Source organism: Mobula birostris, chromosome 8 (assembly GCF_030028105.1).
Source record: "Mobula birostris isolate sMobBir1 chromosome 8, sMobBir1.hap1, whole genome shotgun sequence".
NCBI lineage: Eukaryota > Metazoa > Chordata > Chondrichthyes > Myliobatiformes > Myliobatidae > Mobula > Mobula birostris.
This window is the reverse complement of record NC_092377.1, coordinates 49,720,308-49,748,196: the sequence shown is the minus strand read 5'-3', so window position 1 is coordinate 49,748,196 and position 27,889 is coordinate 49,720,308. Positions and strand designations below refer to the sequence as shown.

General features: G+C 40.4%; 1 protein-coding gene across 1 annotated transcript; it reads left to right on the top strand.

Annotated features, from left to right (window-relative positions):
* Positions 1–88: 88 nt before the first annotated feature.
* On the top strand, positions 89–19,678 carry atf3 (activating transcription factor 3). Its single transcript, XM_072265167.1, has 4 exons — positions 89–228; positions 16,774–17,012; positions 17,177–17,284; positions 18,878–19,678. Exons 2-4 carry the CDS (start codon positions 16,785–16,787, stop codon positions 19,073–19,075), a joined length of 534 nt encoding a protein of 177 aa, XP_072121268.1. The 5' UTR covers positions 89–228; positions 16,774–16,784; the 3' UTR covers positions 19,076–19,678.
* The last annotated feature ends 8,211 nt before the right edge of the window (positions 19,679–27,889 follow it).

Genomic DNA, 27,889 nt, shown 5'->3' with positions numbered 1-27,889 from the left:
TCATCACATGGAAAGCTTCCCCGCTCTATAAATAGAATGACGTCAGTTGCCAAGGCTTGTAAATACCAAAGCTCAGACTCACTATATAAGGGCAGTGATGCAACCTCGAACGGTGTTCCGCAACTTTTTCAGAAACTGTACAGGTTGGGCGGCCGAGCGCCGAGAGAGCGCCGCTGATCGCAGAGTGAAGCACTGTCTGCCCGCGTACGGAGCCAACTAGCACCAGAGGTAAGTCGGCCCGGGGAGCCTCGGCTGTCTGAGCCCGCTTTTTTCAGGGAGACGTACAGCGGTTTGCCCCGACTGGTTCTGCTTTGAGACTTTGTTAAAGGGCCACGCTACTTCCCCGCGGGTTTTGTTTGGTTTGATGCCTAATCCCAAAAAAAACATTGCCCGACTGAAAGCCCAACCCCGTCCGAGTCCGGAGAATCATTCATCCCGTCCCGGAGCCGGCTTACTGCCCGACCTTTCCAGCCGCCTCTGGGCTGTAGAATACTCAAAGGTCTGCTGTGAACATATCTGCTGTCTACGGGGTCCCGCTGAATCGCTACAATCGTTTTACTTCGCCTGTAGAGTTTATTGAATATGATCATGGCGACTCTTCGCCATCGGTTCACCACGTCCGACCGCCTTCTTCCTTCACCTCCGCCCCATTAACAACATCACCGTTTGTAAAAGCAACAGAATTTTCGTGATCGGGCAACCCGTCCACCGCCCCCCCCCCAACCCATACAGGGTTAACCAACAGTCGAGATCTGCTTAGTCAGAGCACCGAGAAGCGGCGTCACTGTCAGATGACACGGCAGAGTTTCTTGTAAAAAGCGCCTAAGTTTTCCAATCTCCGCCTTGCTGCAGTTAGTTGCAAAGTTTTGAAGTTGCAGTGCTTCCATTTACTCGCATGATGGAAACACTGAGGATGTCCGATCTGACGTTGTGTGAGGGCGGTAGACGAGAGCGGGGGGTTATGTCCCACTGATGATTATATACCATTTCATGCCTGACCGTGCACTTTGCCTATCAAAACCAGTGGCATTAAATTTAAGAGCAGGCGTGGAGTTTATTAAAGGGAGAACTTGTCCACCTTTGACTCTGACTCTGGCAAACAGAGCCACTAAGTCCAGACATACGGGAGCAGATTTATCAAGAAGATTCCAAACAAGGCAGGCTTCAGTAAAATCTATTTGCCTCCTGGAGAGATAGTCAGTCCCTTCCAGAAAGTCTATTCACAACATCCTCCTCATTTGAAATAACTACCAAATGTACTCCTCTTACGTAAATACTGTATATTGGCCCATGTGTAGCTCCTGGTTATGGTTAGTTGTATTATCTGTGAACAGTCTCAGTATTTAGACACAAGAGATTGTCCCAATAAAGGATCTTCGCCGGAAGTGTCGACTGTTTATTCCTCTCCGGAGATGCTTGCTAGGGTTAGTGTAAAAGATGAACAAATTCTCCCATTAATAAATTCCATATGTGCTCTTAAGTTTAATGCATCCAACATTTTTGTGTGTTGCTCAGGATTAAGGGTTATCCTCTGGATCAATTGCAATACACACAAAATGCTGGAGGAACTCAGCAGGCCAGGCAGCATCTATGGCAATGAATGTTTCGACTTTTTAGGCCCAGACTCTTCTTTAGGAATGTTTCAAACATTTAGCAACCCTCCGATTAGCATTTAATATTCCGAATGATGAGACCATGTGTGCAAGTAAACTGCATACTGGAAATCTGAAATAAAAGCAGAACTGCTGGAAAAACTCAGCAAATCAGGCAGCATCTGTGGAAAGGAAAACTGGGTGAAGAGCTGACATCTATTTTAGCATGTAGTCAGTGCTCCTCAGGGTCAAAGTCAGCTATGGGCAAGTTTATGTGAGACCATGTGCTCATGAAATGAAAGATTTATCAAATAAAACATGTTTAAAGTGCAAATTTTAAGGGAGAAGCTTTCTGGAGGTAGGAATTCAAAGATAAGTAGCTTAAATGATTGTTTTTCTTGTGAAAATGCAATCTTGGTTCAAAAAGGGTGTTTTGTGTTGAGATGTGAGTGGGCTAGAATGCAAAAGAACTATTACTTTCCACTAAAAAATAGTCAGAGGTCATTCTCATCTTTGGTGTCGTATGTTTTACGAATTGGACATAAGTTTTCAAAATAGAGATTTTAAAGTTGTGTCCTGCTATTTTAGTCAAGGGGCAGATGGCTTTCATTGTGTCAACATCAATAACAGGAAGAATGACTGATACATTCTGTATTCTTAAGGCAAAAAAAAATCTTGCCTCATGCTCAGATCAGCAATATTTTCCTGTGTAGTGGGCTAAAATATTAAGAGCAATGACAGTAGATCACTTTTCCATTGTGGTATTTTATGTGTATATTGCCATATGTATTTATAAATATGTAATCATGCATAGCATTATAATGGAAAAACAGCAATGCAAAATACTTAAATGGCTTAATTGAATTGCATAATGTTTCAGCTTTGTATCATTTTACCCTTAATTGCTTAATGTGCATCTGCTTTCTATTTGGTACTTCACTTTCCCTAAAAGTTCAGATCATACGACTTTTTTAGCAGTATGCAGCTGAACCAGGACTGTTCCTTTTTTCTTTAGACTGTTTTCATGACAAATTATGCCAGTTGTGAAACTTAACCAGGCACTTAATTTAGAAAATGGAAATACTAAGTGCCGAAATTCCTTAGCAGGTCAGCCAGCAAAATTACAGACTGCTGAACCCTCTTCGGAATTGGAAGAAGGGGAAGGCATGCATGTTACAGGCTGCAGAGAGAACAAAGGGAATGTATGTGATAGGGTGCAGAGATGGACTGCAGAGGAGGATCTTCAACTTGAAACATAGTTGTTTTGGTAGTGCCTGTTGCAGCATAATGCTGGACAACTGAGTTAGATCCTCGGCACTGATGCGGAAGTCATGCAGGGAAATAAAATTCTTGGCTAAATCATTCGGGAAGTTGGGGGGAATGGTCATTACCTTAGATACTACCACACAATTGTAATTGCAGAGTAATTGTAGTACATTTTGGAGAAGGTTTAATTAGGAAGTTGTCTGATGTAATTAATGTAGTGGTTAAGTCCCATCACCCTTGGGGCACAGGTAGACAACAGTACATTGCCAGAGTCCTCTGTCGTGGGTCAATCTTGCAAGTTGTAGCCCATCTCCTTGGTGTATCCTTTCTTTCCCAGGGTTTAGGTCTTTGGAACTGCTGTTGGTGTTTCTTTATCATTGTTTTTATGGGATGCGATGGCTAGCCACATGCCCAACCCTCTTCCTTCTGCAGCTGGGCTTGGGACTGTCCATGGCGGAGTTAATTAATGTAATACAAAGCATTAACTCTTGCTTTGAACATAGCAGAACAGAAAAATCAATAACAAACTCATAAACATGGAAGAGTCTGCAGATGCTGGAAATCTAAAGCAACACACACAAAATGCTGGAGGAACTCAGCAGGGCATGTGGCATCCATGGAAATGAATAAGCAGTCGACATTTTGGGCCAAAACCCTTCTTCAGGACTGGAAAGGAAGGGCGAAGACTCCAGAATAAAGAGGCGTGGGGGAGGGGAAGAAGGAAAGCTAGAAGGTGATAGGTGAATCCAATTGGGTGCAGAGGAAGGAATCTGATATGAGCGGAGAGTGGATCATAGGAGAAAGGGGAGGAGGAGGGGACCCAGGGGAAAGTGATAGGCAGGTGAGAAGAGGTAAAAAGTCAGAGTGGGGATAGAAGAAGAGGGGAGGGGAAAAAATTACCAGAGGGAGAAATCAACATTCATGCTATCAGGTTAACTGTTACCCAGATCAAATATAAGGCGTTGCTCGTCCATCCTGAGGGTGGCCTCAACTTGGCAAAAGAGGAGGCCATGGGCCAACATGTCAGAATGGGAAGTGGAATTAAACTGTTGGCCACCGGGAAGTTCTGATGAAGCGGAGGTGCTTGCTGAAGCGTTCCCCAATTTACCATGGGTCTTACCATTGCGGGGGAGGCCACACCGGGAGCACTGGACACAATAGACAACCCCGGCAGGTTTGCAGGTGAAATGTTGCCTCACTTGGAAGGACTGTTTGAGACCTTGAGTGCAGGTGAGGGAGGGGGTGAATGGGTAGGTATGGCAGGAGGGTGATTCTCCACTATAAGTCTACATGTGTATAGAAAAACTATAATTGCTTGTAATGCAGCTTTGATTATTAAAATTAGGGACAAGCATCATTTTTTTTTGGGCAGGGTTAATCTTGATTAGTCATTGTTAAAGATGATAAATACTAGTCCCTATTTTCTATTTAGCTAATTGTTCTCAAGAGGAAATTCCACAATGTATCGTCATCACCATTTTGGGATTAAAATGAGAGGAAAATCCAATGTACTTAGTCATTCTTGGGTTGCACTGAGCTAGAAAGTGAAAAGTGAACATTTAAGATAATAAGTTATAGTGCCTTGCTATCTCAGTTGGAGAATCATGAAATCTCTTGCTTTTTGCCTAATATATCTTGTACATTAAACTTCATGTTGAATTTGTAAGTTTAAAATTTCACTCTTGCTGCTGAAATTAATTCCTCCACCTGACTGAGAAGCATTAGCAACAAGCTTTCATATTTCATATTCATAGTATTATGCTATTGGCTAAAATACTCACGTATATTATAGATATTGCTTTCCTTCTCTTATTTTACCTGTTAAACACAGACAAAAACAATACCTTTCTGGCAAGAGTTGGAAGATCCACTGTTACATGCACTTGAGGAGCGATGAACTATGAGATGAGAGGTGGGATTAACCTAAGGTCCACTCACTGTTGTAGCAAACCATGATTGAATAACTTCCTCAGGTGGTAAATTTCAATGAAGTGTGGAACTCTTCTTCAAATGGAAATAGACAACTTTAAAATTTGTGCTTGATATTACTTTAAAAACAAAGGCATTTAAGGCTTTTGCATGCATGGGTGGGAGGTAAGATGTGTATTTATAGTTGGGGGAAAGACCACCGTAATGGTGAAGGAGGAAAATAGCCCACATGTTTTCTTGAGATCAAATATTAAGCCACTGTCTGTTTCTGACTCTCATTTGAAGAAACTTCTGTTTACTCAGCAGAAGCACTCAAATGGTGATGAAGTGTCCTGCATACCTGTCAAAAATATCCTGTGTATTAAAGTTTATCTTAAACTTGTAGGTTTAAAATTTTGTCCTTGTTGAAATCTGTTCCTCCACCTGACTGAGGAGCCTTAGCAACAAGATTTTATTCCAATATACCCTTGGTGTCAAAAAGGTATTTGTCCTGAACTCCTGAGTTTAAGGCATGGGCATTTTTAACAATGGTCTGTCAACACACTGACAAGTGTGTACAAGTTTGTTCGTGTAACTTGCTTATATGAGCAACTTGAACACATTCAATTTCTGACCACGTGATACTCTGCAGCAATAACATGAAGACTATTCTAGACAGCACAAGAAATGGGCCATTCAGTCTAAGAATTTTTCTTCCACTTATTCTTGCTTTTATTCCTTTATCCCTTTGATACTTGATTAATCTGGATGTGGGTTCACTGAGGTGTAGATGTTTCCATTCTTATAACTGTAAAGAAGTTATTCCATCCAGTATGGATGGAAAGCGGGCAAGGAGTCATCCGGGACCCCTCGCCTCAAAGGCCATTGCCGATGCCGCTATGCTACCGGCTGGCTACTTCACTTCCTGCAGTGTGACAAAATCAAAATTTTATGTTCTTCATCAAATCACCACAACTGATCTATCCTCGATTATTTTCCCACTTAGGGAATTTGATTTAGCCTTTATTTTGTGTGATATCTCTTTTGTACTCTCTGCTAATGCCAAATCAGAAATCACCATAAAAATTGTAAAGTTAGGACATACTTGCTTTAAGAAATTTTTATTATGGTTCTCTCTCTATTTAGGGGTGGCTTTAGAATGCTACCTGTGTATTTCCTGGCAGTATGTAGTGGTTATTGCTGTGCATTGTTTGGGAGCAAGCAATAGACAATTTCATAATGGGCTGGACCTCCACAGGAATAGGGTATTAACATTTCAAACCCTGCAAAATTATTTCTATCTGTAATTTTCATCTACAGTTTTATATCAGGAAACATAGGCGCAAATTGATCCTATTTGTATTAGGAAATCTTAAACTTAAGAATTGTAAATTAATTTTTTTTCTTGGAATTTGTAAAACTATTGAATTTTCATTTTGTACAAGCATTAAGCATACTATTTGGACAGAAGACATTCCGTTTGAACTTAAGGGAAATGGAATTTACTGGGCTTTCCAGGAAGAAAATTATTCATCAGAGGCCATGTCAGACTATTTGTATTTCACAGGCACATTAGTCATCATGGTTATCCGGCCATATTTCAAGAAAAGGCTTTGTTCCTTTCACACATGCCCTAACTGTCCTCAGTTTTCCATTTTAGAAGCATTACTCAATATCAATAGAGTTATTTAACAGAAAACTTATGACAAATCCATGACTTGACAAAACTTGCATCAATAATTCTTTGGCTATGCTTTCAATTTTGTTGTGGTTTTAAAAGAAAGCGAAGCAGCATGGGAGATTTTCACCATGTTCCATTTCATTATCTGATTATTGCAAATGAAAGCTTGTCGACATACTGATTACATCAAACGTAATGTGAAAGCATTTCAAGCCTTTTTATTCCTGCCAAATAATGGGGATAGTAGGAGTGAGTATTTTGGGTTATGGAATTATTATTTATTATTGTTATACCACCTTTAAACTGATCTCCCAAAATATGTTAAACTTATATTTATTTATTAAATTCTTTTGGGAAGAAATCGCATGATCCAAATGTGCATCAATGGCAAAGAGGCTTAAAAGGCTTGACAGTTAGAGTTTCTTGCAGAAAGTAAGGTCACTGTATTTCTGGTTGTAGTCCTACATGGAGCAGGAGGTGCTTCTATCAGCCCCGGAAGTGTAGGGTTTGGAATAATCTGAGGCTGGTCTCAGATACTGTTTTGTTGATGCTGAATAACCTGGCTGTTAGGGTAAATCTAGCAGTGAAGTAACCTCAATAGCACACAGCTTGCAAAAATTGTCTACCAATGTGGCTTTGCTATGGATGGGAACCAATAAGATGAGAACTTTAAAGAGGTCCCCCGTTGGTATTGATCAATACCTATCACCGTATTGAGAGTGCTGCTTTTGTTGTCTTACACTCTGAGCACCAATATGGACAATGTTTGTATGATTAAGGTAGGATGTTACTGGGAAAAAAATCAATGCATTTCTGTTGGTTAAATGCGTCTATTGATTTTCAATGTATTGATCTTGGAATTCAAAAAACTTAGCCCGAACTTCTGAATTAATTTCAGAAACATTTAATCTAAAGTATTGCACAGAAGAAATTTAACTTTCTTCCTACAAAGTTCTGCTATTAACAGAAGCCGTGAGTATTTTTATGCAGTTACAGTGCTGAGGTCCAGTGTCATTATATGAAAGCAAATAATCATGATTATTCTACTGAAGATTTTAGAGGCTTTGATAGTCAGACTGTTTCACTAATGTAATAGAACTGATTAAGAGCAGGTCTTTATTATTGTCTCCTGTGAAATAGGAGCAAATAGTGCCTGCAATCAGAGTTAATGTGACATTGTCATCAAAGTTATGTCACTGAAACCCAGCAAGTTTTTTCAGTGCAAACCATTCCAACCATAAACGCCACGTAGCTGTCAACTTTCTTGGAAAGGATTTGACAAGTTTCCCCACAGTAAATAAGGTGGAAGCTTTTTTTTAATGAAAGGGGCAGAACTTTAAACTAGATTTAATGAGTACAGTACTTCTACTGTACTTACGCGATGAAAGCTGAGCAGAAGCTCTAACTGTCATCAGAAAGCTTTTATTTTCACATCTGTGTGTCGTCATGGCTTTTGCTCTTTGACTTTAAACCTTGTAATGTTTTAACACAAGTTAGGTGTTTCAGTTTTTAAATTGTTATATATCTGTTCAAAAAACCTTTTCGGAGTTATGCTCCAAGAAACGTTTAAGTATCTGTGCCATGGTTCATTTTTCTATTAATCTTAGTTCTAATGCCAAGTGCAATAGGTGCCAGCAGTTGTATTAAGTGGTGGCTGTAACTTCTCACGCATTTAATCAGAAATATCTGACTGCCAGTCACAACGTACATGCTAGTCATTGCCATCAATCTGTTTGATCTTGCCTGATGATGCAACATTTTTAGGTGTTGCCTCATTGCTGTGTGAATGTTTATGAACAAACCAAATATTGATACTGTACAAACTGATTCTTCCTGTAAGCTTGCGTTGAACATTTCCGAGAAAATGTCACTTGAAAGGTTATAACTTTTTCTTTGTACAAACAGTGAATTATTTTTTTCCTCTTTGCTTTTTAAAGATATACTAAATTGATTGGGGTTTGATCAGTCAGTGACAAAGTGATACGATTGCAATAGCTACCTGTTGATGTATACACATCACTTCTGGAACTGGCTACTTGTGATGGAGAAGTGCCTCTTAAAGAGGATTTTGGACTTCCATGAAAAATTGCTAATGCCAAGGAAGGTGAAGATTGTGAATCTGTTTTCATTCTAATATTCTGGCAAATGATGCGTTAATTCTGGATGACAACAGCAGAAATGCCTGATCTCAAATTTAACCAAACTGCAGACTAATACTGGAAATGGATTCACTGGGAAAAGGTAGACCCTATTTAAACCCTACTCGATTAATCAGTAAGATCTCTTTATTTCAGCTTTCACCTGAACCCCAGCATCAACTGTACTGAACTGATAGCCTACGTTTCCCTTGATACTGATCAGTAAGATTTTGGCACAACCTCCAATTCTGACTTTTCCCAGTAGCACAAGATCAAGATTTGTGTATGACTTAACTTCATACGCAGTCCACATTTCCTGTTTCCTTTAATGCCATTGTAGGTGCAAACTGAAAGGCCACGCAGATTAGGCATTTGAAATAACGGGAGATTTATTAAAAAACTGGTGCGCACCATGAGATCGGTCCAAGCTGATTTCCCTGAGCAGGACTTTAGTACAGGTTTTATTTTCTCAGTTGATGAGATTACCAGTAAAACTAAATTTTGGTAACAGAATGATGCCTTCATTTTCTGCCACAGACAGCTGGTTCATCTGCAGCCCATGGGTTTGTCTTTTTAGCTTATAGAAGTTGTTCTGTGTTTGGAAATCCTTTTGTTTTAGAAATAGTTTTCAATTTGAAAGTCTTATAAGATAGAAGTCCTCTTGAGTTTTAAATATGTTTTAAGGTTTTTGTTTGAATTTAAACGTGTATCGAACATAAATTAACTGCATTTAAACTATCTGAAAAATGACAGATGGAACTTAATGCAGACAAGTGTGAGGTTTTGCACTGGGTAGGACCAGCCAGGGAAGGTCTTGCACGGTGATCACTAGGGCACTGAGGAGTGTGGTAGAACAAAGGGTTCTCTGAATATAGGTCCATAACTTTTTGAAAGTGGCATCACAGAAAGGGTTGTAGAGAAAGCTTTTGGTACATTGGCCTTCATAAATCAAAAGTATTGAGTACAGGAGATGGGATGTTCTGTTGAAGTTGTATAAGACGTACGCGAGGCCTAATTTTGAGAATAGTGTGCAGTTTTGGTCACCTACCTACAGGAAAGATGTAAACAAGGTTGAAACAGTGCAGAGAAATATTACAAGGATGTTGCCAGGTCTTGAGGACTTGTTATAAGGAAAGATTGAATAGGTTAGGGGTGTATTATTTAGAATGTAGAAGATTGAGAAAAGATTTGATAGAAGTATACACGATTATGAAGGGTATAGATAGGATAGATGCAAGCAGGCTTTTTCCACTGGGGTTAGGTGGGACAACAACCAGAGGTCATGGGTCAAGGGTGAAACGTGAGAAGTTTAAGGGGAACATAAAGGAAAACTTCTTCACTCAGAGGGTCATGAGAGTGTGGAATGAGCTGCCGGTACAAGTGATGTATGTGAGCTCAATTTCAATGTTTGAGAAGTTTGGATAGGTACATGGATAGTAGGGATATGGAGGGCAATAGTTCCGGTGCAGGTTGATGGGAGCAGGCAGTTTAAATTGTTTCAGCATGGACTAGATGGACTGAAGGCCTGTTTCTGTGCTGTACTTCTCTGACTATGACTATCTATTAACAAACATCTATAAATTTCACTAATATGAATTGCCATTTGTATGAAATGTTACAAATTTCTACCATTCTCTGATCTGATTCCTAACTTCAGTCTAGTTTATAAACTCTTGAAGCTGACAACCTCTCCAATTTTTGACATGGACAGAGATTGGAGAGCCATCAGCTTCACGTATTTAGGATATAGTGAGTGTGAAGAACAAGAGCATTGGGATAATCCAGTTTGGATTATGAAGAACAAGAGTAACATTCTTGCCCTTGCTTCTTGAGGAAGCCCTGTCTGAGAGGTTTCAGTAAATCATTGTAATTACCTCAATTATTTATTATAAGCCATTATGCAAAGTGCTCTAAGAACAGCATTCCCAATTTTAATAGACATCTGATCCACACATATCTAATAAAAGTACATTAGTATTGTGACTGTGGTCAAATTCACAGGAGAGACACTGAAGGTGGTGACTTGGTGGAATCTCCCAAACTCAAAAGTATATAACATATTTATCCCTTACATACTGTTTTAGTCAAATTTGACCCGTTTTGACATTTTACAGCAGTAAAAACACCCTAAATGCCATTCTTTTAAGCCGAAATTTGATGACTTAAGGAGGTGGCTCTAGAAATCGTGGACACATTGGTAATCATTTTCCAATGTTCTATAGATTCAGGATCAGTTTCTGCGGATTGGAGGGTGGCTAATGTTATCCCACTTTTTAAGAAAGGAGAGAGAGAGAAAACAGGCAATTATATACCAATTAGTCTGACATCAGTGGTGGGGAAGATGCTGGAATCAATTATAAAAGATGTAATAGCGGCATATTTGGATAGCAGTGGTAGGATAGGTCCGAGTCAGCATGGATTTATGAAGGGGAAATCATGCTTGACTAATCTTCTGGAATTTTTTGAGAATGTGTCTATGAAAATGGACATGGGAAAGCCAGTGGATGTAGTGTACCTGGACTTCCAGAAAGCCTTTGTTAAGGTCCCACATAGGAGGTTAGTGTGCAAAATTAGCGCAAATGGTATTTGGGGGTAGGGTACTGACATGGATAGAAAATTGGTTGGCAGACAGGAAACAGAGTAGGGATTAATGGGTCCTTTTCAGAATGGCAAGCAGTGACTAGTGGGGTACCGCAAGGCTCAGTGCTGGGACCACAGCTATTTACAATATACATTAATGATTTAGATGAAGGGATTAAAAGTAACATTAGCAAATTTGCAGATGACACAAAGTTGGGTGGCAGTGTGAAATGTGAGGAGGATGTTATGAGAATGCAGGGTGACTTGGACAGATTGGGTGAGTGGGCAGATGCATGGCAGATGTGGATAAATGTGAGGTTATCCACTTTGGTGGCAAGAACAGGAAGGCAGATTACTATCTTAATGTGTCAAGTTAGGAAAAGGGGAAGTACAACGAGATCTTGGTGTCCTTGTTCATCAGTCACTGAAAGTAAGCATGCAGGTACAGCAGGCAGTGAAAAAAGCTAATTGCATGCTGGCCTTCATAACAAGGATTGAGTATAGGAGCAAAGAGGTCCTTCTGCAGTTGTACAGGGCCCTGGTGAGACCGCACCTGGAATATTGTGTACAGTTTTGGTCTCCAAATTTGAGGAAGGACATTCTAGCTATTGAGGGAGTGCAGCGCAGGTTCACGAGGTTAATTCTTGGGATGGCGGGACTGTCATATGTTGAAAGATTGGAGCGACTGGGGTTGTATACACTGGAATTTAGAAGGATGAGAGGGGATCTGATTGAAACATATAAGATTATTAGGGGATTGGACATGCTAGAGGCAGGAAACATGTTCCCGATGTTGGGGGAGTCCAGAACCAGAGGCCATAGTTTAAGAATAAGGGGTAGACAATTTAGAACGGAGTTAAGGAAAAACTTTTTCACACAGAGGGTTGTAGTTCTGTGGAATGCTCTGCCTCAGAAGGCAGTGGAGGCCAATTCTCTGGATTCTTTCAAAAAAGAGTTAGATAGAGCTCTTAAAGATAGCGGAGTGAAGGGATATGGGGATAAGGCAGGAACAGCGTACTGATTGTGGATGATCAGCCATGATCACAGTGAATGGTGGTGCTGACTCGAAGGGCTGAATGGCCTACTCCTGCATCTATTGTCTATTGACTTTTCCTAAAGTGACTCAAAATGCGCAAAAATGAAAAAAATTCATTAAAAAATATCTTGCATTATTTGATTTTCCAGCCTGCTCATTTTGATTTTAATACTTTTGTATCATTTCATCTCTTCTGACAACTGACAAGCCAAATCATAAAGATAGCTTCCTATTGCCTGTTTTTTTTTAATCTTCTGCAACATCTGGATTGGGGAGAAATGTAGAAAGGGTCTTGCGTCATTCTAAGCCAAAAGGAAGATAGAAAATCCCACTTCTTAGCTTTTAGTCAGAATCATACAGAATGGACACATCCCATCCCCCAGTCTTCTGTGCCCAAGAGATTCAAGTGTTTATCTACGCACTTCTTAAATGCTGTCAGTGATCCAACTTTGACCAGTGCATTCCAGATAACATCCTTTCTTTTAGCCTGTAGTGTTGCGGCTATGACATTTCAAGTGCTCATTCAGGTACCTTTTTTTAAAAAAAAGGTTTCTAATTATATTCTTCCAAGTGAAGAGTTCACCTTTCTTTGAGGGAAAAAGAATCCTGTAATCATTATTCTAATGACCTCTTCAAGCAACACAGAAAATGCTGGAGGAACTCTGCAAGACAGGCAGCATCTATTGGAAAGAGTAAAAAGTTGACGATTCGGTCTGAGACCCTACATCGGCTGAAATGTCGACTGTTTCCTTTTTTCCGCAGATGCTGTTTGGCCTGCTGAGTTCCTCCAACATTTCCAGCATCTGCAGATATTCTTGTGTTTGTGACTAATTACTTCTTGCCTGACTTGATGCATATTTAATTATATATACCTCAATAAAATGTCCTTCTTTTCATCTCGATTCTTGTGTCAAAGGAAGGAACTTCTATCTAATTTCTCTTCATAACTACATTCTTCAGCCCTGGTAGTTCTTGTAAATCTCTGCACCATATCTGGTGCTTCTGTTTGTATTCTGATCAGACATTACAGGAGACATGTCAAACTCTTAATGATGGTCTAATTAGGTTTTGTGCAACTTAAGCATGACTTCACTGCTCTGTATTTTGTCCAATAAAGGTCCTGGTGCACAACATTCTGTGCTGCCTCTCCATTTTACCTTTACAGATCTGTGGCGATGTATCCCAAGTATTCTTCTTGTTGTCTATACTTAGTGTTGCTATGAATATTACTTAATGAAATGATGCTACTTGTGTAATACAGTAAACATACAATAAAACATATGGGCCTGTTATTTCCACAAATTTAAGGTGTGCATTGTAGGGGGCATTTTTCTCTTTTTATCCAATGGATGTGGGTTATTTACAGAAACGCTGAATGAGTTATCCCTCTATTTTGAAGTAAACAGAAAGAAAATGTGCTTGTTTCTTTGTTTTATTCCCCCCCCCCACCCATCTTTCAATGTAAGACCATGGACATAGGTGCAGAATTAGGCCCTGTGGTTTATCAAGTCTACCCCACCATTCAATCTTGGCTGATTTATTTTCCCTCTCAACCCCATTCTCCTTGGAATATGAAGTATCCATATTTCTATTCCAAGGACTTCCAATAAGGACACAAACTTAGCATAAGGGGGATGACATACACTTTTCTTGCTGTGTATGGTGTAGTTGATTATTGGTGGTTGTAATAGTTAAGAATGGAGGTTAAAGTGCTATGTACTGAATGGAACACTGAGTTCTGGCACTAAACATTCCTAGGTGCTTGTGTAACAGTAATAAATTGTTTGCCGAGGTGATGACAGGGCTGCATCCAGCAAGTGTTCATGTTGAGCTGTCAACGAGCAGCTGTCTTCTAATCTCTTAGCTATATTAGATTTTTATAAAACCACTTGTAGTGTGACATCATGTCCCTTCATTGACAACTCTCTGTTGTTGCATGTATACAACATTCTTCAGATTGTCCTTTGACAGATTTGCATGACGTCAGTTCCAGTATAATTCATTTACTGGCAACATCTGCTGGAAAAGGATTTCATTCATTAGTGACTAAAGTATAACTCTACCCACTGGCGGAATTGGTTGAAAAAGCTGAGTAGACTCCAGTGCAATAGAATAATTGTACTTGATCTTTTAGAAATAGTGCTGGTTCCATCAATATATACTGGAATGTTCGAAGTATTCTGAGAAAGGTTAGAGTGGGAAGGGAAACTATGTGAAAACACTTCATACTGAAAGTAGTTTTTATTTCTTCCATCCATCATTGCTCCAGTTTCATTATCTGTATGCTATCTTGTTATCTGGCATTACTGTATCTAAGAAACAGCTGAAATACAGAATGGTCGAGTCTCTGCTCTGTGCTTATTAACCTAATTTCAGCCAGTAATGAAATTTGTTATGCCAGCAATTGCCTCAGTACCCTATGCTATAAAAAGCAATAATGTGTAAAGGGAGAATGATTTTCAATTTTGAGGTTCATATATAAAAAATATTTTGAACAATAGAGCTGGAGAATGGATTTCTAAACCAATCTCTGTAGGGGCTTTTATTAGTAGCTGATTGTACGATAACTGTACCTGAACACAGATCTGTTTCCCTATAGAAAAAATTATTAGGAATATGAATTGAACTTTATAAAACTAATATCGGATGCATTGCAAGGTCATCCTTGCTCATTAGATACATAAAACTGGAACTTGCCTATTTTAATGGATGGGAAATTGTTGATTACTGCTAGGTGCACATTCCTAAACTGGACCCTTGAATTTGAGTCTTGAGACTCCGTGGTGGTCAGTTTGTACCAAAAAGTTGAACACAAGAAAATCTACAGAGGCTGGAAAGCCAAAGAAACACGCACAAGATGCTGGAGGAGCTCAGCAGGTCAGGCACCATCCATGGAAAAGAGTAAACAGTCGAAGGTCCTCTGCTCGAAACATCAACTGTTTATTCTTTTCCACAGAAAAACTGGTCAGAGATACAGTGAGTGTTGTTTGGTCACGGAGCACTTCTGTCCTTTCTCTTTCCTGCCCACAAAGAGGATTTAACAATGGCAGGGGTGAGATTGTAAATCCTGTAAAATGGGTGTGCCCCATAGTAGGACACATCATATGATTACACCAAGCTGAGTTCAATTTAGATCCTCTTTAGTAGCTTCAGAAAGCTATTTCTTAAATTTAATAGAAATAGAATTGCAGCATGGTATGACCAGGCACTATGTTTTGTTTTTGCAGCTATGTCCGTGGGCCATTTCAATCTACCATGTTAATATCAATCACTTGCATTATAAGTCATACAAAGACCTTAAGAACATTTTGTTGCAAAAAAAGAAATTAGCTGCCATGCATAACATCTGTTAAATTATTTATCTTACAAACCTTTATCTAAGCATGTAATTGTATAAGGTTAGAGCACCATGCATACTGGGCCAGGGCTTGTGTAGTAACAGCAGAGGTTTTAACCTCTTCAAGATAAATGGGTTAGAAGTATTTCTTGATTTCAGCATTCTAGTGTATAAAGATCAAACACCCAATGTGTAGGGAAAAAATACAAATTGTGCAAACAATAAAAGTAAGCAAGTAACATTGAGAAATGAAGTTCATGTAAGTGAGTACACAGCCGTGAAATCAGTCACTACAGATCTGGGAGCCCAGCAGTTGCAGGCCACAGCTTAAATCCAGCACGTCGGCGAGTGTATATTGGGAAGATCAAAACTTTTAGCTTTGAGCTTGTCATAACTCTGACTCCTGGACACCAATACTATATCTCATGGCAATTGTATAAATTCAAATCGTTTATAATGTCATTTTTTAATGATAAACTTTGCAACATATACAGCATCAATGAGACTGCGTATTTCTACCTCAGGGGTAACATTGTCTGACTCTCCCCATCTCATTTTATCTACAGAAATCCCTGTTCATGCATTGTTACCTTCCAAATCTGATTATTTCATTAGATCTCCTGTCCAAACTTGTGCCATTCACAACCACGTGCTCTGTTTTGGTTGTTTCTATTCAAGTATCATACTCCTGGTTTAACAACAACTCAATTTTGATCAATCAACATCAATCATCCTGTTCTTCACATTTATGGCCTGGCTCCTTGCTTTCTCTGTAATTTCCTCAAGCTTTCTGGATGTCTGTTCTCTTCCCATTCTGTTCTGTGATCACTCCTTCATTTTATTCACTTCATCACTGGTGGCTAAGTCGAGGTTCTAACCTCTGGAATTTTCTTCCTAAGCAGTTCCACCTCTGCTTCTTTTAAGTTGCTTCATAAAAGCTACCTAGTTTGTGTTAATCTTCTTAAAAGATCTTGAGCTGTTGCATTTTGGGTTGAAGTCCAGATCTATGGCCTGTGGTTTTTGAATCCCCGAACCCCTATCCAATTGAAAACCATCAAGAGTTTTCAGTTCTAACTCTTATTTGGAGTGGATACAAGTTGAGGTACTTGCCCGCTAGCTACTTTGATATATGACAGGGAGGGATGGGATGTAACCAAAGAAAACTGGGAAACAAGTACTTGAAACATTAACTGAATTGCACAAAGAAATTTAATCTTTGATGTTCTTTTGAATAGACAAAACCAACATGCTCCAACACGTTGGACAAGGATCTGCATCAGATGTCAGTACAGCAGCAGTTGTTCCATGTACCTCACCCTCGATGTCTTTGGTATTTGATGAGTTTACGAACATTACACCTTTGGTCAAGGAGGAGCTGCGATTTGCCATTCAAAGCAAACGGATATCAAATGGAGCACCAACCATGGAATTTGTGATGGGAAGTGAGAGCTCAAACGACGCAGTGGAAAGGCGGGTATGTTTTAAAAATGACATGTTTCTCAGTGTATTAAAGTAAGTCTACAATATGGTCAATGCTATTGTCAAAATATATCCAGTATAGATGATCCTGTTTGATGCTTCAGCATTACATCCATCAGGCACCTCTTAGAAAATTAATTTGCATGTTCATTCTTGCAGTTGACGCCACAAGAAGATGAGAGGAGAAGAAGGAGAAGGGAAAGAAATAAAATAGCAGCAGCTAAGTGTCGAAATAAAAAGAAGGAAAGGACAGACACACTGCAAAAAGTAAGTTCATGTGCTAATCAATAAGTACATTCCATTTGTTCTGATGTATGAATGCTACATTACTGAGCTGGTGTCAGTGATGTGGCCAAAAACTGCTGTAGTGAATGTTTATTTTCCAAAGCAGTAGTGCTATTTGATCAGACAGTATAAACATGTACCATGTTTATGAGAGTGGCTAAGGTCTGAAAGCTGATCCTTGGTCACTCCTCAAATAGATTAACTGTGTCCTGTGCTAGCTGTCTTGTGATATTAGACAGAATCTGAAGATGGAAAATCCTGGTTTTAATTGGCTGATGTTGCTTTTGTGGAAATGTTGCAATTAAATAATTAGTTCCTTTGGGATAAATCTTTGAGAGATTAGGGGAAAAACTGTGGTTTATTTTGGGATGTACAGGGTTAATATTGAACTGGAGTTGATCTAAGCCAGAGCTGTTGGTGCCATCACTGTTAACTCTTGGTTCTGTTGTTGCATCTCTCAAGATAGTGGTACCTTGGTGTAACCTTGAAGTGAATAATCTAAGACTAACTATTTATATGCACAATTCTTGCCCCTCTTTGTGGGTGTCTAATTATTATATGTGACGAATTATTTTGTGATTATCTCTTGTTAAATAGACAAAAGCCAAGTTGAGACTATGCAAGCATGATGCAAAATGCATTTTCCACTTTTTGTTTCAAGACCATATAATTGTGTAAAAATTGCCATTTTGGACTGAGTTATACTTCAGAGTACATGAAGTTTCTTGTACACAGTTAAAGGGTCTTCCACATCCATCACCAATCAGGCAATAAGGCACTCACAACATCTAAAGCACTGGCACAACCTTCAGCTGACCATTTTTGGCCTCCAAATTTATGGTGGTTATACTATGTGATTTGATATTGGAGCCACATATTCAACAATGCAAGTCAGAAACAAATTAATCATATTTATTTCTCATAGATAATGTTTTTTTTAAGTTCTCTATATAAATGCCAAAGGCTCCAGTTATCCATCCACTGCAGTATTTCTGAAATGTAAGAGGTTTGTCAGTCCTCTATCTTTGCTACCTACCTACCAGCCCCAAAAGAAGTTTTGTCAACCTGCTGCGAACACTTCACATTCCTGTTTCCTAACACTGTTTCAGTACAACCTATTAATATTTAACAATTGAAATTGAGCTTACTGAACTATACTTTTGAAAACACTATTTTTCAGTTTTGCTACTGTTTTTAAAATACAATGGCTACATTCTCTTCTCTCTCTATAATGGTTTTGACACAATCCCTGGGAGTTAATGGAATATTACTTTGAAAGTAACCTTTAATTTTCAAGAGTCAGTTACTATATCCCTGAGCACAGCCTGGGAAATTGTTCAGTCTTTCCATAACTTTGCACACTGATGGACACACCTCTTGTGAGTCATTCCAAGTTGCCAAACACTCTTTACATTGTACTCATACAAACTTCAATAACTGTTTTGTCACTTGCATTTATGTCTGCTTACCACTGTAGCTGTCTATTGAAAGAGTATCTTTTGAAGAATAACTTTTAAAACAGTGTCTTTGTTCATTGACATAAAGAATCCTAACTCAGGAAAATCTTGTCTCTAGGAGTCTGAAAAACTGGAATCTTTGAACGCAGAACTGAAAGCACAAATAGAGGAACTCAAAACTGAGAAACAGCAACTGATTTACATGCTGAACCTGCACAGGCCTACGTGTATAGTCAGAGCTCAGAATGGGAGAACTCCAGAGGATGAGAAAAACCTTTTCATTCAACAGATCAAAGAAGGAACACTACAGAATTAAACTCTAAAGGAAATGAATCCTAGATCCAGAGGCTGTCTCCCAGCCAGAACCAAGAACAGGAACAACTTAATGTTATTACATTACTGACTTTTCATTAGCCAGAAGAGCTTTGCACTTTCATCGTAATGGATGTCATCTGTTTCAATAACTGTTGAACTTGGAAAAGCCCTGCATATAAACTGCACGCAACTGGGAGGATTAAAAAACACTTACTCTCTTGCCTTGATATTAGGCTGCACAATTATTTTTTATTAGTGACGCAGGCGTCATGCCTTCTATTGTCTTTTGTTGCTGTTGGTGCCCAATTCATGTACGAGCATGCCAGCCGTGTTTGTGGTATTGTTACTTTTGAGACTGTGTGACTCTATACTTTGTAGCTTTTTACTCTGGTCTGAAGCACTTACACTCGTTCAGAATGTTATTATATGAGCGTATTACATAAATTTCAGAAGAAAAAGCAATGTTACGAAAGGATCTAAGCGTGTATGTACAGTACAAGTACTAAAGAATTTTAAATGGAGTGCTCTAATATTTTTTCTACACTGTGATAGTCGAGGTTTGCATTTGATACATTTAATAATAAAATATTGTCATATGATTGAATTTGGTCCTGAGTCTAAGCAACTTCTTGATTTCAGTTATGAAGAAAGGAAACGAGTAAGTAGTGTCTTACAGAATAGCCCAAAGCTCTGTAGAGACAATCAAATGCTTCAGAGGTGTTGCAACAGATATACACAGACACTTGTGGAAGCTTGCTTCATGCCAGTGAGTAATGTGATCATGTGTAGGCAAGCTGATTAGTAATATTGATTTGTGGTCTGCACCTCCCAAGGCTACAAATAGTACAGGACTGAGCACATTATCTTGCAATCCATCCATGTATTCCTGTAAACTGAAAGTGACACTACACCTTTAGCACCCAAAGGACAGTCAACTCATGCAAGGCTCCGCTATTTGCCTTGCAGTAACTATGGTGTCTTTACCTACTGGAGGACCTTCATCCCACCATCAACCACACTGTGAGATTACAGCCTGGTTACTTCATGGCAAGTGGTATGTTTTCAACATGTGGTTCGGGATATGTCATGAGATTTCGACAAGTACTGATTGCTTCGAGAACCATGCTGTCACAAGAAGCTTTGTACACGATTTAATTTTGCTCACCATCTCGTTTGACCACTGAAGCTGGAGAAAAGGCAGGAGGACAACTTCTATCAACTGTCAGAAATCTCAGCATCAGAATCAGGTTTGTTATCAGCAGCACTGATCGTGAATTTTTGTTGGCGGCAGCAGTTAAGTGCAATACATGGAAAAAAAATTACTATAACTTACAATAAGAAATATTATTAAATATTCCAAAAAGAGAACAAAATGAGTTTTATGAGTTCATGGACTGTTCAGAAATCTGGTGGCAGAGGGGGAGGGGGCAGTATAGTAGTTCCCAAAATGTTGAGTGGGCTTTCAGCCCTTACCACCTCCCTGATGGTGGTAATGAGAAGAGGGCATGTCCCGGATGCTGAGGGCCCTTAATGCTAGATGCCGCCTTCTTAGGGCACACATATATAACACATCTAAAAGCAAGACACGTATAAGAGTATGTTGACTGAACCAGTCCAAGATATCTATAGTCCTTGCCCATCATACTTCTGTAGAGTTAGCATCTGTGTAGCCATATGCAGCAAATGCAGGCATTGTTCCCGGAACAATGAAGGGAAAGAGAAACATTTCCAGGTCAAAACACTGAGTAACCTGCAGGTAGTGATGTTGGTCCCATGACCCTGATGCCATTCTTGATCATTAACATCACTGATTTAAGAGATGCTGTCAGAATACAGAAGTATTTCCATTGCTGAGTATTTCCAATATCCTGGATATCATCATCTATCGCAAACTCCACTGAGACCAGTCACCACGGCAACCAGGTAGGTCAAAGGCCATGTATCCAGTGCTGAGTGATGGGCAACCTGACACCCCAAAAAGTTTCCACCAAGGCACAATTCAGTAACGTGATGCGATATTATACACTCGTTTGAGTTAGTACACAGCCAGCTCTGAAGAAGCACTGTACCATCCATGATAAAGCAGCATGCTCTATTGGTCTATCATCATCATCATCATCATCATTGTATGCCGTGTTGTATGATGTAGGCAATCATGTGATCCCATGACCATAAATGTGCTTGGGGAATTTTTCTGCAGAAGTCATTTGCCATTGCCTTCTGGGCAATGGCTTTACAAGATGGGTGGCTCCAGCCATTGTCAATACTCTTCAGAGATTGTCTGCCTGGCTCAGTGGTTGCATAACCAGGACTTGTGAAAAGCACCTGCTCCCATGGCTTCATGTGACCCCGATTTGGGGGGGGGGGGCTCAGCAAGTGCTACACCCTGCCCAAGAGTGACCTGTAGGCTAGTGGAGGGAAGGAGCACCTTACACCTCAGTTGGCAGAGATGTATCTCCACCCCACTACCCGAATAGTACTCCAGTCAAGACTAGTCCCCTACCAAACTTGCAACCTCCACCACTAGACTTGGCACAGGCAGCAGTCGCATGAGAGTTCCTCCATCTGCAGGTTCCTCTCAAAGTCACGTACCTTAGAAATACATTGCCAATCCTTCATCATGATTGGATCTATATTATGGAACACTCTACCCAAGAATACTATAAGAGCACTGCCACAAAAAGGACTGCAGCAAGTCAAGAAGTTGGCTCATCATCCACTTGTTAAGATCAAGTAGGAATGGGCAATAAATACTGGCCTTGGAAAAACAAACCCGATGAATGTACTCTGAAGCCAAGGGCCAAATGAATACTGAGATCATTGGATGAGCTGCCTTTTCTTGGAAGGGATTGAATTTCTTCAGTATTTCTGGAGCTGCCCTTTCGGCAAGTGACGAGTATTTGCTGGGGCTCCTGAGTTACAGCTTGGTGTGTTATGAGCAGGTTGAGGTGTTGTAGTTCGGGAGGGTGCAATTGGCAGTTGAGAATTGGGATTAACAACCTGGGGAACTGTCAGTTGCTGGGAATGGGTTTTGGGTCAGTTCAGATGGCAGATCAATGAGTTGGCATAGCTGATCAGGAATTATTGGAGAGAGTAGAACCATTCCTGTGCATGTGCCTGAAGAAGAACTGCTGAGTAAATAAGGGGAAACTATGGACTGGATTCCTGATGTTGCTTTGGGACCTTGTGTGGGCGGTTCTGTAAACTGTGCAGACGGTAGCCTCAATTTCACCAAAAGGCTCAGTCATTGTGAATTACAGAATTATACAGCATTGAAGCAGCTCAACTTGTCCACGCTGATCAAGTGCCAGGTTTGAGTTAGTCCCATTTGCCTGCATCTGTTGTATATCACTCTAAAATTTTCCTATCTATGGTCCTGTCTGAATGTCTTTTAAATGTAATTATACTCACCTCTAAAACTTAATCTGGCAACTCATTCCAGAGGCCTACCACGACTCTCTGTATGAAGAAGCTTTCTTCTCAGAACCTGTTTAAATTTCCCCTCTCATTTTAAACCTCTTCCCTCTTGTTTTAGATTCCCCTACCCTGGGGAAAAACTGTGAACACTTAGATAACTTAATAAAGTCACCCTCAATGTCCTATGCTCAGATCAGACAATAGGAGACAGTATGTTGGAAAAAAGTGCATTCACTAGATGGTGCTGTGTGTCTATCCTGCCAAGATGTTATTCTTGTAACGTGGTTGACAATAATATCGAAAATTACACGTTAAGGAGAATAATGAAAGTTCTTGAATGACATCTGTAGAGAGCATAAAATAATGTGACATAAGCAAAAGAAGAAGGTGTTGGCCATTCTATTTCTCATGGCTGCTGTGCTCTTTGCTGACTTCATGGATGATCTTCTTCCTCTGTACCACTCTCCTACAGTCACCCTTGACTCCCCTGCCACCTAAAAATTCATTCATCTGTTTCTTGAATATACTTGGTTTCCACAGTCTTCTTGGGTAGAGAAATCCAAGCAAAAGGTATATTCTGAGTCAAGAAATTTCTTCAGTTTTATCCGAAATGCAAATCCCTTATTTGCAGGGACAGAAGCAGAGTGAACATTTCAGAATGAGTGTGTGATCTCACACAGGTGAAGTAATTTCCAAGAATCCTGAAAATTAGCACTGGTAATTCCTTGTAAATTTTTGCATAAGGCAGTGACTCACAGCTAGTGCTCACTCAGGCCGCATTACAGAAATGGTCGCATTAACACATAGCTATGGCTAACTCGGAAATCCAGTCCTCTTGATCAAAGACTGCAGAAGTATGTCATTGAGAAATTCTGGCTGAAATTAGAGGGTGGTATTGAAGCTATTGTTGCAGCTAGTCTGGCTAACAATCAGAGGAAGTATGGGTGTTTTTTTTGTGACACTGATGGAAGTAACCATGATGGAAAGGAAACAATTGGCAAGCCTGTAAAAACTATTGTGTGGTCCAAAGTAATGTCAGCATAATGAGACCAAGAGGTACTGAGATGAACGAGGCTTGCAGAGGTCGGTATGAGAAATGCAGAGAAGATAGCTTGGGAATAAGACATCAATATGAGAATGGCTAAAATGGAGGGATAGTACAGAAGATTGCATAACATCTGGTCTTAACTAAGGCAGACATCCCACCCTGCAAAAACTCATTTCAGGGAGATAGCACCATCAATTTGCGGGAGACTCCCGGAACTTCCAGGAGAGGTGGGATGTCTGCAATAGAGTAGCTCCTTAGCAGCTAGCCAGCTAGTTTAAATAACGTTAGCTATGCTAATGAATGAATGACACCTGTTAAACTCACCTCAACATGTCTTTTACAGTCTTAACCCACCATGGGCAATAGAAAAGTCACTGTTGCAAACAGTGCAGCGAGCAACACTGTCATTATTTTTGACCCCTATTAGGAAGGGGTACACTTTAGTGTAGTCTGGGGTGATGTACATTTTATATATTTTTTTGGAACACTCTGCCATGGTGCGCTCTCTCTCTCTCGCGCGCGCGCGCGCACGTGCTCTCTCCCTCTCTCTCTCTCATGGTCACTTCTGCGCTCGCTCTCTCGCTCTCTCTCATGCTCCCTCTTGCTCTCTCTCTCTCACTCTCGTGCTCTCTCGCTCACACGCTCTCAAAAAAATTGATTTCCGGGATATTGTATTAATTTGCGGGCATCAGGGAGCCACTATCAATATTGGAGACTCCCGGAACTTCCGGGAGAGGTGGGATGTCTGCTAAGGGGAGAGCCAAGTTAGTAACAAGCTGCTGGGAGCCCAGGTACATTGAAAAGCTTGTCTTGCATATTGTTCATACAGATCAACTCATTACACTGTTCATTGAAGTAGTACAAGTTACAACAATAACTGAAAAGCATAAAAAGCTACAGAGAAAATGCAGTGCAGGTACACCAAAGGGTGCAAGGTCATAGCGAGATAGATTGTGTGGTCAGCCCCCCACCCCAGTTCTGAACATTAACGTTCTTTCTATTGCCGCAGATGACCTGCTGAGTCAATTAGCTGTGTCAGTGTAGCTGACAAACAGAGACATGCTCATGTTCAGGGAAATGGGAAAATTGAAAGTGAAGTTGAAGACTTGGGGAGATCATTTATTGCCAGCAGTTTGAGCTTCAGAGTACCAGTGGAACGAAAGTAATTATTGGATGGAGAGTTAGCGGTCTGGGTAGATAGTAAACATCCAGTGAAACTGCCAATGAATAAAAAATAATTCACAGTAATTACTTACAACACTGCATTCACACATATTGTAAAACAAAATCCTGAAGGAATGCATTGACCTAAATTGTAGAAGATCTTTGAGAAACAATAATAGTTCTATTCAATTGTGAATACAATGCAGTTACAGTCATTAAAACCCGTGTGGATGAGTGTGTGCCCGCAAAGACTTACTGTACATTCCCAAACCAAAAGCCGTGGATGAACCAGGAGGGACGTCGTCTGCTAAAGGTTAGATCTGTGGCATTCAAGTCTGTCAACCCAGGTCTGTACCAGAAAACCAGGTATGATTTGCGGAGGGCTATTTCAAGGGCGAAGAGACAATTTCGAACAAGGTTGGAGGTGATATCAGATGTACAACATCTCCGGCAGGGTTTGCAGGACATTACTTCCTACAAAGCGAAACCCAGTAACATGAATAGAAGCGATGCTTCACTGCCAGATGAACCCAATGCCTTCTATGCCGCTTTGAAAGGGAGAATATAACTACAGCTGTGAAGATCACTGCTGCACCCGGTGACCCTGTGATCTCTGTCTCAGAGGCTGATGTTAGACTGTCTTTAAAGAGGGTGAACCCGCGCAAGGCGGAAAGTCCCGGTGGAGCACCTGGTAAGGCTCTGAAAACCTGTGCCAACCAACTAGCGGGAGTATTCAAGGACATTTTCAACCTCTCACTTCTAATGGGCGGAAGTTCCCACTTGCTTCAAAAAGGCAACAATTATACCAGTGCCTAAGAAGAATAATGTGAGCTGCCCTAATGACTATCGCCTGGTAGCACTCACATCTACAGTGATGAAATGCTTTTAGAGGCTGGTCATGACTAGACTGAACTCCTGCCTCAGCAAGAATCTGGACCCATTGCAATTTGCCTACTGCCACAATAGGTCAATGGCAGATGCAATCTCAATGGAACTCCACACGGCCTTAGACCACCTGAACAATACAAACACCTATGTCAGGATAACGCACAACATGCTGGAGGAAGTCAGCAGGTCAGGCAGCATCCGTGGAAATGAACAGTCAACGTTTTGGGCCGAGACCCTTCTCCACGGATGCTGCCCGACCTGCTGAGTTCCTCCAGTGTGTTGTGCATATTGCTTTGACCCCAGCATCTGCAGAGTATTTTATGTTTACCTTTGTCAGGATGCTGTTCATCAGCTATAGCTCAGCATTTAACACCATCATTCCCACAATCCTGACTGAGAAGTTACAGAACCTGGGCCTCTGTACCTCCCTCAGCAAATGGATCCTCAACTTCCTAACCAGGAGACCACAATCTGTGCAGATTGGTGATGATATCTCCTCCTCGCTGACGATCAACACTGGTGCACCTCAGCGGTGTGTGCTTAGCCCACAGCTCTACTCTGTCTATACCCATGACTGTGTGGCTAGGCATAGCTCAAATACCATCTATAAATTGGCTGATGATACAACCATCGTTGACAGAATCTCAGATGGAGATGAGAGGGCATACAGGAGTGAGATGTACCAGCTAGTGAAGTGGTGCCACAGCAACAAACTTGCACTCAACGTCAGTAAGACGGAAGAAATGATTGTGGACTTCAGGACGGGTAAGACAAAGGAACCCATGCCAATCCTCATAGAGGGATCAGAAGTGGAGAGAGTGAGCAGTTTCAAGTTCCTGGGTGTCAAGATCTCTGAGGACCTAACCTGGTCCCAACATATTGATGCAGTTATAAAGAATACACCGACTATACTTCATTAGGAGTTTGAAGAGATTTGGTATGTCAACAAAAACACTCAAAAACTTCTATAGATGTACCATGAAGAGCATTCTGACAGGATGCATCACTGTCTGGTATGGAGGGGCTACTGCACAGGACTAAAAGAAGCTGCAGAAGGTTGTAAATCTAGTCAGCTCCATCTTGGGTACTAACCTACAAAGTACCCAGGACATCTTTAGGGAGCGGTGTCTCAGAAAGGCAGCATCCATTATTAAGGATGTCCAGCACCCAGAGCATGCCTTTTTTTCACTGTTACCATCAGGTAGGAGGTACAGAAGCCTGAAGGCACACACTCAGCGATTCAGGAACAGCTTCTTCCCATCTGCCATCTGATTCCTAAATGGACATTGAACCTGTGAACACCACCTCACTTCTTTAATATATATTATTTCTGTTTTTTTGCACTATTTTTAATCTATTCAATATACATATACTGTAATTGATTTATTTTTAATTTTTTTCCCTCTTTTTCAATATTATGTATTGCATTGAACTGCTGCTGTTAAGTTAACAAATTTCATGACACATGCCGGTAGTAATAAACCTGATTCTGATTCTGATTGTGATTCTTGTTCTGGGGTAGATAAACGGGTATGTCCTGGGGATAGGAGATTCAATAGAATGCACGCTTGTGCAGATCACAGAAAACTGAAGGTAAAATGAAATGTGACTATAAAATTATTCAGATGCATTCACTGCGCTAAGGCTGTGCCCATCTTTATTCTGTAAACAGGACAAACTTTGATAGCTGAAGGTTGCACTGAACTAAAAGGAAAGGGGAGAAAGTGGTGTTTTTTTTTAACATGGTTTCTAGTAGTCCTTATCGCTTGGTAGTTTTCTGTTTCAGTTGTCTTCTTGGAGTTTTATTTTTAATGTGTAGCAGACCATTGCATTAATACCACAAGCCAACTCTGTGGTTTCGGTACAGTTTTTGAGGCTGAAGAAAATGCAGAGATAACAAGATTTGAGCATCCAGAGCTACTGTGTACAGCATCTCAGCAATCTTTAACCATTTCACTAATACTGATGTCTACTGAACACATAATATTTAATCTGTAGTTAGATTCCTCTTTTCCTAATTTTGTTTTCTTACCTAAAGTGAGAATCAATGCTCTTGATCTACAAAGTATAATGAGTTGGGAATAAATGTGTTTCAGAACAGAAAAAAAAGTTTCTTTCAAGTTTGCCCCTTGCTCTATTGAACGTCTGAGATATCTCTGCTGTTCTCTGACGCTTTGAGAATTTCCATTTTCCTAGCCCCAGCTACTTCATCTTCACCATGGAACTACAATCATTCCATACCAGCATCGCACACCAAGATGGTCTGAGGGCCTCTGCTTCTTCTTTGAACAGAGGTCC